This window comes from Synchiropus splendidus, chromosome 2, assembly GCF_027744825.2.
Source record: "Synchiropus splendidus isolate RoL2022-P1 chromosome 2, RoL_Sspl_1.0, whole genome shotgun sequence".
Lineage (NCBI taxonomy): Eukaryota > Metazoa > Chordata > Actinopteri > Syngnathiformes > Callionymidae > Synchiropus > Synchiropus splendidus.
Genome location: NC_071335.1, coordinates 22,127,816 through 22,144,092, shown reverse-complemented (window position 1 = coordinate 22,144,092; position 16,277 = coordinate 22,127,816). Strand labels below are relative to the sequence as shown.

General features: G+C 42.2%; 3 protein-coding genes across 7 annotated transcripts; all 3 read right to left on the bottom strand.

Annotated features, from left to right (window-relative positions):
* Positions 1 to 290: 290 nt before the first annotated feature.
* mtap (methylthioadenosine phosphorylase) lies at positions 291 to 9,759 on the bottom strand. 4 transcript variants are annotated; one of them, XR_008413898.1, is made up of 9 exons: positions 9,638 to 9,759; positions 8,214 to 8,300; positions 8,048 to 8,106; positions 7,631 to 7,798; positions 4,256 to 4,358; positions 3,950 to 4,189; positions 1,391 to 1,513; positions 1,086 to 1,276; positions 291 to 665 (listed from the first exon to the last, which is right to left on the bottom strand). XR_008413898.1 is itself a non-coding variant. In XM_053856436.1 (8 exons), the coding sequence occupies exons 1-8, from the start codon at positions 9,659 to 9,661 to the stop codon at positions 627 to 629; spliced, it is 843 nt and encodes a 280-aa protein (XP_053712411.1). In that variant the 5' UTR covers positions 9,662 to 9,759; the 3' UTR covers positions 298 to 626. The 4 variants fall into 4 exon arrangements, 2 of the variants coding, with proteins under 2 accessions (XP_053712411.1, XP_053712412.1); XR_008413899.1 differs by having other exon boundaries at positions 1,086 to 1,219; XM_053856436.1 differs by lacking the exon at positions 1,086 to 1,276 and having other exon boundaries at positions 298 to 665.
* A 255-nt stretch (positions 9,760 to 10,014) lies between these two features.
* Positions 10,015 to 13,199, bottom strand: toporsa (topoisomerase I binding, arginine/serine-rich a). Of its 2 annotated transcripts, none has more exons than XM_053856723.1 (2): positions 13,054 to 13,199; positions 10,015 to 12,472 (listed from the first exon to the last, which is right to left on the bottom strand). In XM_053856723.1, exon 2 carries the CDS (start codon positions 12,467 to 12,469, stop codon positions 10,253 to 10,255), a length of 2,217 nt encoding a protein of 738 aa, XP_053712698.1. In that variant the 5' UTR covers positions 12,470 to 12,472; positions 13,054 to 13,199; the 3' UTR covers positions 10,015 to 10,252. The 2 variants fall into 2 exon arrangements, with proteins under 2 accessions (XP_053712698.1, XP_053712697.1); XM_053856722.1 differs by having other exon boundaries at positions 13,044 to 13,198.
* An 820-nt stretch (positions 13,200 to 14,019) lies between these two features.
* Positions 14,020 to 16,109, bottom strand: ndufb6 (NADH:ubiquinone oxidoreductase subunit B). The gene is made up of 4 exons (XM_053857470.1): positions 15,745 to 16,109; positions 15,284 to 15,376; positions 14,359 to 14,403; positions 14,020 to 14,177 (listed from the first exon to the last, which is right to left on the bottom strand). The coding sequence occupies exons 1-4, from the start codon at positions 15,922 to 15,924 to the stop codon at positions 14,112 to 14,114; spliced, it is 384 nt and encodes a 127-aa protein (XP_053713445.1). The 5' UTR covers positions 15,925 to 16,109; the 3' UTR covers positions 14,020 to 14,111.
* Between the last annotated feature and the right edge of the window lie 168 nt (positions 16,110 to 16,277).

The following is a 16,277-nucleotide window of genomic DNA, read 5'->3' as shown; positions in this document are numbered from 1 at the left end:
AATGATGTTAATAAAAGAATTGGGAGTTGAAATAATTAATCTCGTGATTTACGTATTAATTATTTTAAAATAAATTGTTGTGCTTCGACCTTATGTATTTTCTAATTGTTTTTATTTCCCTTTTATACTGCAATGAATCACATTTCCTGTTGCATAGCCACATTTGAATGCAGTTGAGGAAACCAAGCATGAACAAATGTTTGGTTCATCTCAAGCATTGAAGTCGTTTAATTGATTTAGATCAGAATGTTTTTAAATACAACTTTAAAAAAAGGAAATATGTTGATATTTTGACTCATCAGATTTGGCTTCACACAATAACTGGCTTTTAATGCGTCATGAAAAAAATGAAGACAATTTCAGTGGTTTATTATGTCACTAAACGGCAGGCAAACAAAAGGCAGATGAGAACAAGAAGACTGAAAAACTCCTGACGCACCTGTGAGTGCAAGAGAATCAGGAATGTTGAACGTGTAATAAAACGTCAAACTTCAAATGCAGAAGATTGAGTGGATCCACAAAAGCTCCTGCTGCAGTCACATGCTTTGTTTGTGTCAGGCACTTTGTTGTCGAAAAGAACATCTGATGGGAGGTGAGAGGTGAGGTGGCTGTCGCCAACAGTTTCTTCAGTGTTTAGGCAACATGACGGACGACTGAGCCATCGACTGTACGGAGACAGAAAACACTGGTGCTGTTAACGAACATCTTGACTGACTCATCACACAGGGCTTCACAATGACACACACACACGCATGCAACGATTATTTTTCAGGGAACTGTGGTAGCTCTGTGTTCCAGGAAGACATAAGGCACGAAGAAATGCAGCCCTTTCACATGTTCACACACAGACCTGCACTTTCTAGTTGAACACCAGCTTTTCATGGTGACCAATGAGATGTCGCACACAATCTCACCACCTTTCAGGCTCACAGCAGAGACAAGGCCACACGTTTTCCTGACGTCAACATCTGCACTCACTGAGACACACTGCGCTTATAGTTCACACATTCAAACCTGTTTCCCAACTTTTTTAAGCCATAAACTTTCACTGCTCTTTCCCTGCGCTCTCCCACAGAACTGGGTACCTATTTTCGATGTGCTCATACTGAGCTCTTTTTCTTCTCTCCCTCATTCGCCGCCTCCATCTGTCATCCGCTATCTGCTTCCTTCTTCTGCGCTGCTTAGTCATTTTGGATCCATTAACCCTTTATTGACGTTCCTGTCGGCGCAGACGGGACTTGACATTCAAATTACCGAAACTCTTCCAAGATTTCTCCTATGCAGGACATTCAAACATCAGTACCAGGGCTTTAGACTCACATTAATGCCATTACAGTATCGACTCCTGAATAGTGCGATTTAGAAAAAGCTAGTTCACCCAGTAACTCACCTTTAACGTCTTAATAGTCTGAGCCCAGTCCATCTGACTGATCTGGGGGATGGCTGTGAGCAGGATGCTGCTGGCTTTGTTGGCGTTCTCCTTCATGGTTTTCAGGACGTTGTCAACACACACCTGAGAGGAGAGGACCGAGAAAAAAAGGCAACTTGAAACTGAAGAAACTGAACCACTAAATCGCTAGATGAATAATCGCACTCATATTGCGGCGTATTATTTTGAAACTGACAGTCATAGTGCGACAGATACCGCAATACACAAGCGATCATGGAAATATGAGACAGCCCGCATCACAAACCAGACCCACTACTACTTGGATATCAAGACCAACAGTCTACAGTCCTGACTCCGCCACCAAAAACAGGCCGCAGCAGATCAAAGGCCAAAAGAGTAGATTAAGCTACTGGACAAAATCAGCAGTAAAGGACTGTAAATACTGTATGTAAAACACCAAAATGTGAAAAGCTGGTCATCACAAAATAAAAATATTTTGGACTGAGATTCATCCACGATTTCAGGTCAATATTTATGTGGCCTGAAATCCCAATGCTGCTTCACTGCTGATCCACACAATGACTATCATCGTAATGGAGCTACTCTATTCTGAAACACTGATATGATGAAATGTTGATATGTTTTCTTTTCCCAATTTACTTTGTTTTTCTTCATGTGCCGTAGTTTTACAGGTAATGGTTGGTTTTCTCCATTCAACTTTTAGTGAGCATTATGTCCTAATAAATGTTTTTGATCTTAACAATAGTAATTCTTTTCACACAGGCATTAATAACTTAGATACATATTAATGATTTAAGATGAGAATGAAACGAATATGCAGCATTGTTGTTACTTTTTATTTACATTGTCATTTTTTTCCACCTTCCTATCTTTAGTCTGACGGCCCATCACAATACCACCAGGATATAATGCGGCTCACAAGGCCCCCTTCCACTTTAGAAGAAGTATACTTCAGTCATGTTTCAGTTCCCCATCAAACATAGCTGCTATTTTAAGCAGCTATAAGGCAAATTGCAGTACATTCAAAAAGAGCATCTGTCTTTTGTGTGTCATGTCAAAGTTCATGGCAATAATTAACGGTGAGCTCAAAGCGACTGTGTGCAGAAGCTGACATCCGCACACACACACACACACACACACTTTGCTCGGTGCAACCTCGGATGACCTGCAAGTCGTCCGGTTACAACAGTGTCGCTGTTTGGCTTGCAGTCGATGACTCAGTGTGACTAAACCTCCTCCGGCTTGGGCTTCCACCGGAGGCAGGCGCAACAGGGGAGGGCAAGGAGACGGGTGAGGCAGGCGCTGGAGGGAAGGTGGGAGAGAGTGGTGGGAGGAAGGATGTGGTGATGGCTCCACAACCGGAGGGGGAAGAGGTCAGCTGCAGGAACTCGGAAGCGTAGATATGTGCTGGATCTGTGACAAACAAGGCGAATGCTGCCCACACACAGTAAATCAAGCACATTATTCAGAGCCTGACAGGAGGAGAGTCACTCGGAAGTGAGAAGGGTACAGATGTTCCGCGGTTTGTGGGACAGTAGAACGACCAACTTCCATCAGCTGCCGGAAGAAGGTAAAGTTTAGCTGCTGCTCCACTGAAAAGAGTCTAATAAAAATACCAAGTTTGTTAAGCCTTATATTCAGTCAAAATATCTCATCCGCCTTGATTTAAGATGCATTCACTTGTAAGTGACAACTCAGCTCAATTCATTCATGTTGTTGTTTCACTTCTTCTATTGGCAGATTTTGTCACTTATTTCATGGTACTTTTACCTTGACAGAGATGTGTTTTTTTTCTGATCATGTTTCTTCATTTTTAACACGGATTCAAGTGGAGAATTTAAAAAGCATCTGGAACTAAGTCATCATTAGGAACTCTTTTCCAGATATGGTCACATCCGCCACCAGCAACTGCTCCAGCTGCTGTCATTCTACGTGAATCAACTGATTCTTTGATAATAACCCAGAACATTTATTTATAAACCGTTCAATTATGAGGTCATTACATCTCCGAGAGGAAACAATATTGTGATTCAGCAGCAGTGAAGCGTTCAAAGTAGACTGCAGCCTCATTACTCAACAGTCACAGAGACACAAATGTGAGATGGATGAAATGTAACTTGAGCCTCAAACACCAGGGTGATGTGAACACCTCGTATCAAGGCATGTCTTTCACTGCACCTGAACTCAACAGGATCTTCTAGTTCCTGAAATCATTTCAGGACTCAAGCGACACAAACTCTAAAAAAATCCTATTAACCCATATTATTATTATTGTATATTATTATTATTATTATTTTATTAATTCAAGGACTCCAGCGACACAAACTCTAAAAAAATCCTATTAATCCATATTATTATTATTATTATTATTATTATTATATGGATTAGCAGGATTTTTTTGAGTTCATGTCGCTTGAGTCCTGGAAATAATAATAATAATAATAATAATAATAAGTATACTGTATCTCTGTGTGTCTGTGTGTAAAAACATGCTCGGACACTTTCACATCCAAAGTACAAGCAAGCAAAGACGCTCACCGCCTCTTCATGCTCCTTCCAGCAGTCGTAGTCTGTTGCCATGGCGATACTGGCATAGCACAGACCAGCCTCCTTAGCCAGGACCACTTCAGGAACAGTGGTCATGTTGATGACGTCAGCCCCCCACTGGCGGAACATCAGGCTCTCTGCTCTGGATGAGAAGCGTGGCCCCTCGATGGTCATCATGGTCCCTCTGACGTGGCACTTGATGCCAAGGCTGCGCGCGACCTCCACCAGGACCTGGTCGCGAGGTGAACGGCGGTTACAACCAGTCCGGCTGCTTTGATAGGAGCTGAAAACACTCACCTCTCTGGTTCTGTTGCAGAACGGTTCCGCCATGGGGATGTGACACACGCCGGCGGGACTAGTTGGCTGCCCGTCGTACAACGTCTGCGCTCGCTTGCTGGTCCTGGAGATGGACAGTTCACGGTTCAGCAATCACATTTTAAACAGCGAGTTCCTCCAGTCACACCCCATCACATGACTTCATAAACACATTACAATGAAAGAAAACAAAACAAAAGCTTTCTATAATAAAACAAGTGTGCACACACAAAAAAATAATCTAAATGTCATACATTCAGTGACAGTAAATTTTGTTGTGGTTTTGCCTCTGTAGCCGACTACCGTGGACAGGAAGAGTCTTATGTGCGTCAACACCACTGACATTTCCACCACTGACATTTTGACTCGACAAATGACTTAAAATAACATGGCTGGAATACACAGTCATCATCAACAAGTCACATGATGTGAGGCAAGTCTGAACATCTCCCCAAGAGCAGCTTCCTCCTTACGTGATAATAAAATGATGTTCAGTGTCTTATTTGGCAGCAACAAACACTTGAGGCAACAGTTTTGGTTATTTCACTGAGACCTCTGTTTGATATGAACACACAGTTTCATTTTTCTATTATAGTGAAGGAGGCTTCAGCTTTTTTCCACCAAATGAGTAAAGCAGTGGTGGCCAACCAGCCAGAGGCTAAGAGCCACGTTGTTTGACAGTGTGGTGGAAAAGATCCACATTCTACAAAGATGCAGGATAGGCTGCAAGGCTCACCTGAACATCTGTTTTTCTGAGTCACTTTTATACATATTGCGAAACACCATGGCTGGTCTGTCTCCTGAGGTTCCAAGATGTTCCTTTTTTCATTGGAGGTGAAAGGTGAAACTTCTCTGGACAAAGTGATTCGAATCTTAAAGAATTATTTCTCGTCTTAAGAGTGCCATTATAGAAAAGGTTATATACGGTGTGAACTGTACTCAATATGATCACGTATGTGATATCGCCAGTGACACAAATAAAAACAGCAAAGATCATCCATCTGTGAAGTACGGTTTTGAAATATGTTCGTACATACGGAGCGACTCTTTGTTCACCACTGCAGAACTAGCATTTAGCTCAGACTGAATTAAATCACACACAAAAATGCTCAGGGAGCGCACTGACCTCTGGCAAGCCTGGCACCTGCATCCACACTGTGATTTTTTAACCCCAAATTCGGGTCCTACATGCATTGAAGACCCCCATTGTATGAATACATGAGTAGAAGCTATCAAACCTAATCTAGTTCAACAATTTATTTCCAGTTTTCAAATGCAATGACCTTAAATAGACAGCAGGCAGCGGTCACCCAATGTAGTTCTTCTAATACACACAAGGGAGGTGACGAAGCAGCCACTCTGCAGGGAATGAACGAGCAACTGCTAGTAAGTTTTTTTCACCATTGTTACTTGAAAGTGAATTTATTGCATTGTTCAATTTTATATTGTGTTATTTTGTCTTCTAATTCATTATTAAAGCGACGTGGCTTTTTCTCATTTACACGCACATATGTTTGAATTAGCTTTATAGATCATTGGTGCTGGTACAACAAGGAAATCTAAACCAAACAGGACAGATGAGGCAAAAGGGCCGCATTTTGCAAATGATATAATCATTAAATTTGGACACTAGCAGCACAGGCACTTCAGGTGCACGTACACTATGACCTAATGAATGTAAACCTCCACCTTCATACCTTCACTAAGCTCAACAGAAGCTTTAATTCTCAGAAAAGTGATACATGAAACCTGAGACGCACAGGAAGAGGTCAACTTACGCAAATGCATATGCATCGTTGTGTCATAGTTTTATCTGCTCCCTCTGGGAGAATATCATCATGTCACCTTCTTCACACACTCAAGAGCACAGCGTGAGTGAAGGGTGAATGTCAATAGTTAAACTGGACGATCAGGGCGGTAGACAAGTAACTAGAGAGGCCAGTTTCTCACCGGCAGAACTTTCTCACACAGTTAGGTTCAGGCTGAGAGACGTGTGGGAAGATTACGCAACTGAAGCTCATCGTTTGCCATGCATCAAAGGAACGGCGAACTGGAGTTCTAGTTTGCCTCTGATGAAGACGGAAATAAAGGAAATTTCAACACTGAAGGAAGAAGTAAACAAACAATGAGAGGAAGTTGCCAAATTCTAATTCACATGAACGCTCAACACTGAAAGTTGAAAATATGGAATGATACTGAAACTCTTCCATTCTATATTATTATGTCAAAAGATATTTACAGAGAGAGAGGGGGACTTAAGGAAGAAGTTATTAAACTCCAGCAGAGGTCAGGATTTACAAGACATTTTTCTTCAACCGCACATCTGTGAAACCAAATGTTCAACCCACTAAATTTAAGACAAAAAATAGGTTTTGTTCATAGATAAGCCGTACCGGTCTTTAATATGGCTGTGTATTGGCAGGTATCATAAGATTCGATACATATCTCGATACTGAAGTGCTAATACAATATACTGTCATACTGTTTAGACATTACAATGTAATTACAGCCATCATTTTAAATGGGAAAATCAGATAATGCAGTACTATTTGATGTGCCTGAAAATGAGTTTATTATTAGTTAGTCTTTCATCAATTAGTTAGTTATATTTTGCACTCCATCCGAAGAATGAATTCACAATTAGTATTAAACAGGTCACAAATGCAGCTGCATGTCAAGTGTCTATGGATTGAATATTGACATAATACAATATCAATACAATATCACACATTATTGTGATATTTCAGCAAAAACAGCAATACAATATTGTGCAATGAAGTATTGCGATATTAGAGTGTATCAGTACTTTTTTTCACCCCTGGTCTATAAGCCGTGGGTGCAGTGGTGCTGTCTGCGCCTTACAAAGGTCAGTGGTTCTTAAAAACGCATGAGGATCACTTATAAGCTAGTTTGGAAAACAGGGTCCAGCATGGAGGCTAACTCATGAAACAAACTGCCATGAAACAAAATGTTCTGAACTTGAATCATGAACTCCTCACATCTTTTATTGATATTAAAGCGCTCAAATGTCTGTACATTACAATGTGGGTACTGACACCACAGCCGGTCTCAGCTGCTGCTTCTCGTCTCCGCTCCTCCAGGAGATCGGCTCTGTGCACGGAGCTATGGACCCGCGGACGAAAACAGCGCATTTTGAGCACTTTAAGGTCAATAAACCACCTGTGATTTCATCGGTTTGATGTGGTGAGGGTCAATATTCTGGCAGCATGATGCTCTTTAGCCTGTAAAAACCCTTTTATTAGCCACATTGTTGTGTAAGCCGTAGGGTAAATACCGTGAGTACTGCTTCCTTCTTTCACTTCTTGAAATGTCAGGACAACCCTAAAAATGTCTCACCTGTCGATGAACTGATCGATGATGACGATGTCGCCGGGCTGAATCTCCTCCCGCAGCGAGCCGCACGCAGTAGTAACCAGCAGATGTGTGCAGCCCTCCTCTCTGAGGGCCCAGATGTTCGCCTGGTAGTTCACATTCGACGGCATGATGGTGTGTTGCCGCCCGTGTCTGTCCATAGGAACGTTAAATACATTTGCAAGAGTCAACACTGACACATTAAAATGACCTGCAAATCTGGAAATAATAACTCTGAGGTCAGAATGCAGCATCCGAGACATCGCTTTACTCAAAACAATTGAAGAACAGCATGTCTACAATACATTCATTAATGACAAAACTAACATAAATAATTACACTGGCAGTTTAATTTTGATTTTTTTCCAAGGGAAAATGACGCTTATGCAAAAGAAAACTTACCTTGCAAGAAGAACACACTCCACATTTTTAATCTTCCCCAATATGAGGGCATCTGATGGCTATGAGTAAAACACAACGCAAATATTAGTCAATGGATTTCAATCTGTTGATACTGCAAGTCAAGTGTGATTCCAAAACCCCCGCAGCAGAGGGCGCACACACTCACCTTTCCATACGGTGTATCCACATAACGCTCGGTTCTTCCCTCCAATATATCTGGATCATCAAGACCAGAACCACCGATTATACCGATCTAAGAGGGAAAATGAAAGACGAGTTGGTGATGAACAAATCTGTGCTACATTGAGTTTCCTCTTTCTTACACTGACTTACAAGAGTATTTTGTATTTGACAATCTATAAATATATTTTTGTCGTTTAAGCATGTTAAGTTCCGAACAAAATTTCCCTCCTGATTAATAAAGTTCTGATATACAGTATCAGAATCAGAATCAGAATAGAATTTATTGCCATGGTCAGTGGGGGTTCCACAACTAGGAAAGTGCTTCGAAATAAAGTGCTGTTAATATATATATATATATATATATATATATATATATATATATATATATATATATATATATATATATATATATATATATATATATATATATACACACACACAAAGGCTGATCTCAAATTCAACAGTTTGATGGCTGAGGGGAAGAAGCTGTTCCTGTGACGGGAGGTTCTGGTCTGGATGGACCGTAGCCTCCTGCCAGAGGGAAGAGGAACAAACAGTCCACGTCCAGGATGAGAAGGGTCGGCTCTGATCCGTCCTGCACGTCTCTGGGTCCTGGAGACATACAGGTCCTGAAGAGGTGGCAGGCTGCAACCGATCACCTTCTCAGCAGAACGTAGTAGTAAATAAATAAATAGCAGTAAATAAGAGACCAGCTGAACCAACCATTGATGATTTTTAAACGGATAGAGGACCATTTCAGCCCGTTAGAAACAGTAAATATTAATCGTACATGTGTATTTACTGGCATATATCTGTAGAAGGTCATTACTTTCTTTCCCAGTTCCAAGTGTTTTGGTCCTTCATGTCCATCACTGACCTTTGATCCTTCATGAAAAGCTAGTAAGAGCCGGATTTGAACCTCAGGCCTTGAGTCTTGAGTTTGCACCGGCGGTCTCGTTTATTAGACATTAACAAAGTAACGACAAACAAAACTTCAAAACGTGTCCACTCCTGTCGTTTTCAAAACGTAGCAGCTGTAACGGTATTGCACTCTTTTATTGTGGATAAATCAACGTACTTCTCGAGTTGTTTTTCTTTCCTTATTCTCCAATTTGTTGTGATTCACGACATATGTCGTGAATCACAACTGCCACTCGTCGCAAAACGCCAGTTCCTAACAAGAGCCCACCACGTGTCCAGGCAGCCGCACCTCCTGCTTTAACTGACACAATCTCGGAAACGGAATATGCCACTGAACACGCTGCAAATTCACCGTATAACGCGATACTGAGACTCGTCAACGAGCCCGAGCGCTAAAAGCCAGGGCTTTTCTCGCATGCTTTTAGCATGTGTGGGCACATGGCGGCGGCTAACACCCATTCACAACAATACGTCACAGTTATTTACCTTAATGTTGATAGCCGAAGCCATGACGGTTCCCTTCTAACCTTATCACAAATGACTTATCAGTGAATGATGGGAAGGATTTTGAATCTCTGGTGTCAAGTTTTGTTTATCCAAAAGCGGAGGTGGACCTTTTGCTTCCGTTTCATGGGTTCACCTTCAAAATAAAAGCTGTTAAAGCGTAGTGTTTCTGCCGTAAAATCGCATTTATACATCTAAAGCGTGGTTTTACATGTGAAACTCACATTTGTTCTGACGAAATACGTTTATGTTTGTAATTAAAAACCGACCTTCAAAGTTGTTGTTGTATCAATAACACACAAAGACTGGAATTAAAATATCATCATTCATTGTTTTTAATTAAATGCAAATTACAGCTTTTTCATACATGTTAAAACACTCCAGATGATTGTGATCCCTGAGAATGTATCTCAAATGCACCACCTTTTAATTTTAAGTCTGTATGGATTGTAAAAAAAAAAAAAAAAAAAAAAACACTTTTCCAACATTTCTCTGTGAGTCTGTGGTGGCACTATGGCACTTGGTGTGAACAAAAAAAAAACACATTTTGACTGAAAGGGCAGTGATCATCGTATCTGGTTTTGATCCAAAGTCAGCTTAGGATGAGTCACGTTGAGCCACTTGAGCAACTGGAGTCTCATTGCTCATTGGCTCTTCCTTCTCTTTAGTGTCAATAGAAGAAGCTTCAAGTTCATTGGAAGGGCAGGCCTCCGCTTCACCGATACCTTCTGTGCTAACAAGCGCGGGTGACAGTTTCTCTGCCCGGTCTTTACTTTTGTGCTTCTTGCTTTTCTTTTTGTGTTTCTTTTTCTTGTGGTGTCGTTTGCTGCGGTCGGACGGACTCTCTTCCCTGCTGCTGCTTTTCTTGCTCTTCTTGCGGTGCTTCTCTTTGCTCCTCTTCCTGTGCTCCACTGGTTCCTCCAAGTGCCTGGTCTTGTACTTCCTCTTCCCTCCTGGCTTGTCACTGTGAGAGCCTCTTCTCATTGAAGGGGAGCGACTACTAGAGTACGTCCTTGAGCGGGAGCGCCTCCTGTCCCTATGATGCGGTCCTCGACTGGGGCTCCTGGAGTGTCTCCGCCTGTGGTGGCGAGAGTAATGCCTGCTCCCTGCCTCCCTCTCTCGGCTGTAGAAGCTCTGTGGTGATTTTCTCCCAAACCAACACTCCTTTCGATCAAATCTGAGGACGTTTCTACTGTTCCTTTCTCTGGAGCCAGTTCTATCACTTCTGGCGGCCGTGAGCGGACTCCTGTGCTGCCTTTTCCTCCTATGGCTGCTCTCTGCTGCCCTCTGGCTGTCTCTCAATCCATCACTCCTCACCTCTCGGTCTCTTCGACTTGACTTTCTGGACTTGTTAGCGGACAACAACCTTTCTTTGGGATCCACCAGAGGGTCGTGATTCGTGTCTTCTGAAGTCTCACTGATGTGCGATGCAGACGGACTGAGACTGGTGAAGCGAATGTGCTGAGGGACAGAAGCCACCTCCTTACAGTCATCGCTCTCAGAGTCCGAGGAAAGCCTGACAAGCTCTGGAGTTCTCTCTTTTACTGGTTTAATAAATCCAATAATAACACAGTCGTCACTGTCTGAAGACAAACTATCCTTAGGAGCATCACTGGGACTCAGATCTCTTTGGTTTTGAAGACTGCTGCGCGGTGGACAAGGAGCAACAGGTTCATCATCTTCTGAACTACTGTCAGTGTCCGGGTATCGGACCATCAGCCGCTCTGTCCTGTGGGACTCGGCCGTGGTGAAATATGACGGGCCAGGTGTCTCATCGTCCCACAGAGAGTTGCTCAGAGCAGACATGGAGGTTCCTGGAGTCCTTGGTTGCTCCAGCTCAGAGTTTTCCTCGTTGTCTGAAATGGCTATGACGGAGGAGTTGCCGCTGCTGTTCTCAGAGGAGGACAGCGCCGCGCAGTCGTAGACGGCATGCTGGTCGTAGGCCTCCATGTTGAAAGGGGATTTGGCGAAGCTGATGAACTCGTGCAGAAAGTGCTGAGTACGGCCCTGGAGGAACGGCTGCAATGCTTCCTGCATGGCTTCATCTTCCATGTTGTGGCGGGTAATGGACGACATGATGATGTGCTGGACGATGTTGACCAGAGAGCCATGAGCCCCAAACAACACCAGCAGCTCTCTCTTCAGCCACGGAACCAGTCGATGAAGGCAGGCGGGATTCCTTCGGTAAAACTCGGCCGAGGTGTCTCGAGAGCGGCCGCCATCCGTAACAGTTCGGACTTTCATCCCGTTGCGATAGAGTTCTTTCCTGAAATTAATCATCTCCTGTTCTCTGAGACTTTGCATGGCCCGGCCTTCACTGGCAGCCCGTCTCTCGGCGGCTAACCTGGACATGATGCTTCGGAGATAACGGTCCCGCCGCTGGCGCTGGGCATTCGCTTGAGCTTCGAACATGACTCCATTGTCAGGGAGCGGATCAGTCCGAGACAGGTTCTGCTGCCGTATTCCAGTGAGGGTGGTGCGGTATCTGAAGCGCACGCCGCCAAAAGTCCCAAAACAGCCATTTTCCACCGGTCGCAGATCATACTTCTGAAAATCCTCATCAGACTTAATGCTGTGATATATGGAGTTGAAGGGCTGTTTGCAGAGCGGACACTCGGCCTTGTTCTTCGACCACTCGTGGATGCAACGGAAGCAGAACTTGTGGAGGCAGAGGTCCAGGTAAGACACATTGTTGAACACATCCAAACATATCGGACACTTGGAGTCTGGTGAAATGTCCTCGGAAATTCCTGCCGATGCTTTTTTCCTGTCCCTTTTCCAACTCTTCTGCAAGGCAATCTTCATTTCCGACATGATCTGCAAGAAACAAATTTAGTTTACAATCAGACTCAGACGGAAAATTTATTAATGCAACATCCATAATAGTATATATATTACTGAACATATCCACCGCTCATACATTACATCAAGACTGCCTTGGAAGACAAACGCTTTTTAACTGAAATTGTGACCTGTAGTTTACTGTTCCATACAAAAACACATTAATATCATTATTTAAGTTTTAAAAATTTCTGGACGAAAGTGATCAGAATGTTTAAACGTTGATATGCCAGAAACGGTGTCCTATTAAAACCTAACAGCCGTATTGTGTACAGCTACTGTAATTTCAAAGGTTAATTCCTGTTGTTCCTTCTCAGTTAGCTCGGTGGGGCTAAAACACAACTACCCCATTTATGTTAGCCTTCACTTTAAAGCGTATTTCAACAACATAATACATGAATGCCGCATGAAAAGACGTCAATATCCACGATAATACGGTGTGTTGTTTCGTTCCTGTATATAGGAAGCGAGCTTAACCGGTTAGTCGTTATGCTAACAAGCTAGGATGCTACATGTAGCATGTAGTGGTAAAAGTTCAAAGAATTACCTTAACATACCAGATTAGCTCAAGGAACCGCTTAAAGAGATTAACCCGTCATTTATGACCACACCAATTACCCGGTTTTTGTTTAGTCCAAGCAACACATAGCGAATATTGGTGGAAATAGTAGTAGCCTCGTGTACTGTTGTTTTGTAATTCAACTGAGAACTTCCGGCCTTCAAACTAAAAGCCCATCTGTTTGTCATGAGCATTTAGTAATATATCCACAATTAAGGGAGTTTTGTCGTCTTTGCTTTACATTTTAATCGGGTTTTATCGTTTGATCCCTCAAGTTGTAGCTGCAGTCATTTCCCTCACGTTTTAGCAGTAAAAATTGCAGCTATATTGAAAGGGCACAGATGGTGATCTAAACTTCCGCTCGTGGTGAAGTACCAAAGTTAACGCTGAACTTGTGTTATGCACGTTATGTTACCTGTTCTTGACATGCAGTTGTGTTCAGTCTGTATCCCAACTACCTTTTCTTCATTTTCATACATTTTAGAGTAACAAAAAGGTACAGTTTAGTTAAACAATTACGATATATGAATTGCAGCTTCCCCAAGTAGCACTCGTCTCAGCTGCAGCACACACATAACTTAAGTAAGTTAACATAAGTTAAGTAAATGTTAAGCACTTAAAAAAAATAAAAAATAAAAAAAAAGTGTGTTGAACTTTAACCAAAATAAAACCTTAACCTGCCAGAGAATGTTCATAGATGGCCAAAACTGCAACACATTGCATATTAAATTAGGCTATTGTATGCAAATAAAAATGAAAATATTGTTTGTGCATTTCTTTCTATTGACTATATCATGCCCTAAAGCTCAAGATATCATACATGCACAATGATATATATATATATATATAAACAATGTAAAATAATCCAATAAAAAAATAAAGTACTGTGTTTTATAATGTGTTTTTCTTTTTTTAGAATGTTCATGATTTATTATAGCATTCAACCAGGAAAGTCATGCAAACAATCAAGGAAAAAAAACATTTAAATTGAAATATTTTAATGATTTATGCACAGTTTTTACAACAAAAGCGCAGAGAAACTATTGAAGCTCGTCTTCAGTGATGGCCATGACTCTCTGGAAGATCTGGAATAACTTCCCCTGTCTCCATGATGACATCACCCTAAAGAAAAACATACATTAAAAATGCGAGCAAACAACAATCACAAGCATTATTTCAGTCAGCTACATTCAGATTTGCCCACAGAAGCATCGTCTTGTCTTGTTACACACGTGAACGGAACAAAGCCAACCAGACTGACAACAAACAGGGAATACAGAACACAAAAACAATTCTTACTCACAGGAAACAACTTGGGTTTTGTTCCCACTATCCCATATGGCTTTTGCTGCAAGAAACAAAACACGTCAACACTTTGAACAATGAAGAATACAGTGGTACCTCGGTTCTCAACCACAATTCGTTGCAGACGGCTGTTTGAGAAGCGATTTGTTTGAAATCTGAATCGATTTTTCCCATTACAATGAATGGAAAAAGAACTAATGCGTGCCAAGCCTTAAAACAGTCTTTTGTAGGAGTGAATGTAGAGTGTGTGCTGCAGGTGCGCTGTTCCTCTATGTGTGTGGCCGCTGCATGTGGGAGGGGTTGCCGAGTAAGTGACGTCTCTCCAGAAGTGAAGAGGTGCCCGGTGCGTGTCCAGCTCTGAATGTGCGCTTCTGTGCAGTTTGGCTGTGACAAAGTCATAAACCAAGTCACGCTCTGTCCCAGACTGGCCTCATCCCTGTCCCAGCTCCAGCCCACAACAGGACATCAAACCCTGGAGGAGAGGTGTGGAGAGCGAGCACCTCCCCTGTGACACTCTACCACGGTCCAGTGTGGAGACAGGAAAGGTTTTACACCTCAATATGAAGAAAAAACAGTCAGTAAATGTAGCTAACGGGACACGTCTGCATACAGAGGCTGCGTTATAGACAACAAAGCGTGTCATGGGTCAGCTATCAGTCCGCACACGTTATATTTTTTCCGGCTTTTTTCAGGGGCATTCGAGTTCTGGATTTTCGTTGGAAATCCGAAGCAAAAAAATCTCGAAATTTTTGTTCGAACTCAGAAGAAAACCGAGGTGCCACTGTAAAACGATAGTATTAGATCTAGATTTGGTCCACTTAATAAAAACATAACATTACGATAAATAACAACCTGCATTTTGTTGCATTAAATCACAGTTGTTAAAACTAAAAACATTATGTTCGGCACCAGTTGTTACTTACAGAAATGTGGTACTTCACACAGTAGTGAACGATCCAGGCTGGAATCAACACACGTGTGAGCGCGATTATTCCTCCTGAGTATGCTTTATAAGCCTGCAATGAAAGTGGGGAGAACATCAGAACTCCAACTCGAAAAGTGCAAAATATAATAATAATAATAATAATAATAATAATAATAATAAAAGCTACTTAATTTCATGGTACAGTGCATAGGATAACAAGAACAGAAAACCTGAGTACAAGACACCAATATACTTAAAATATTAAGACCTCTAAAGGCAACACAATCATTTTCTATTTAATTTAATCCTATTTTGTTGTGAACACACCACGTGAAGGCGATGTCCATGAGACGTCAACGCATCTCTCCATTTGACTGGATGAGACGTGTTGTCAACTAAGTGAGGGTAAATGTAGGTATCGTGAAACACTTATCAACTCTGACAGTTGGGTTTACTCACGTAAAGCCTCCACAGGCTCTTTGGCTCCAGAAAGCGATTCCAGAACTTGACCACGGCGTTGCGGGGCTTGGGCTCGACCACCGGCTCCCTCGGGCTGAGCTCTTGGTCCTTCAGCCACTGCCTTCGCAGCTTGATAAGCTGGTCGAGACGGAGCTTTTCGTCCGGGGTGTAACCAGTCATTGTGTTTTACTTAAGGTTCAACCTCGACAGAACGCAATGACACCATGGAGGACACAACAGCGAAGAAGTGCACCCTCCAAAACAGGAAACTGACGTGTGGGAGAGCGCGCCATCTGGTGGGGGGGGGATGAACTACGCCGTTGTTTTATTTCAACGCAAATGCAAACTGAATTAAAAGTATCTATTTAATCACATATGGAGAGAAGCGGAAGAGAGAATAAAATATTTTTCGACCAGCTGTTTACACAGTATAATAATTCGCACTTTAAAAACGCTAACGAACGCCACAACCTCGTGTCAGTGATTGAGCAACTTGAGTTGAGGATGTGATTCGGAATGTATTGATATGTAAA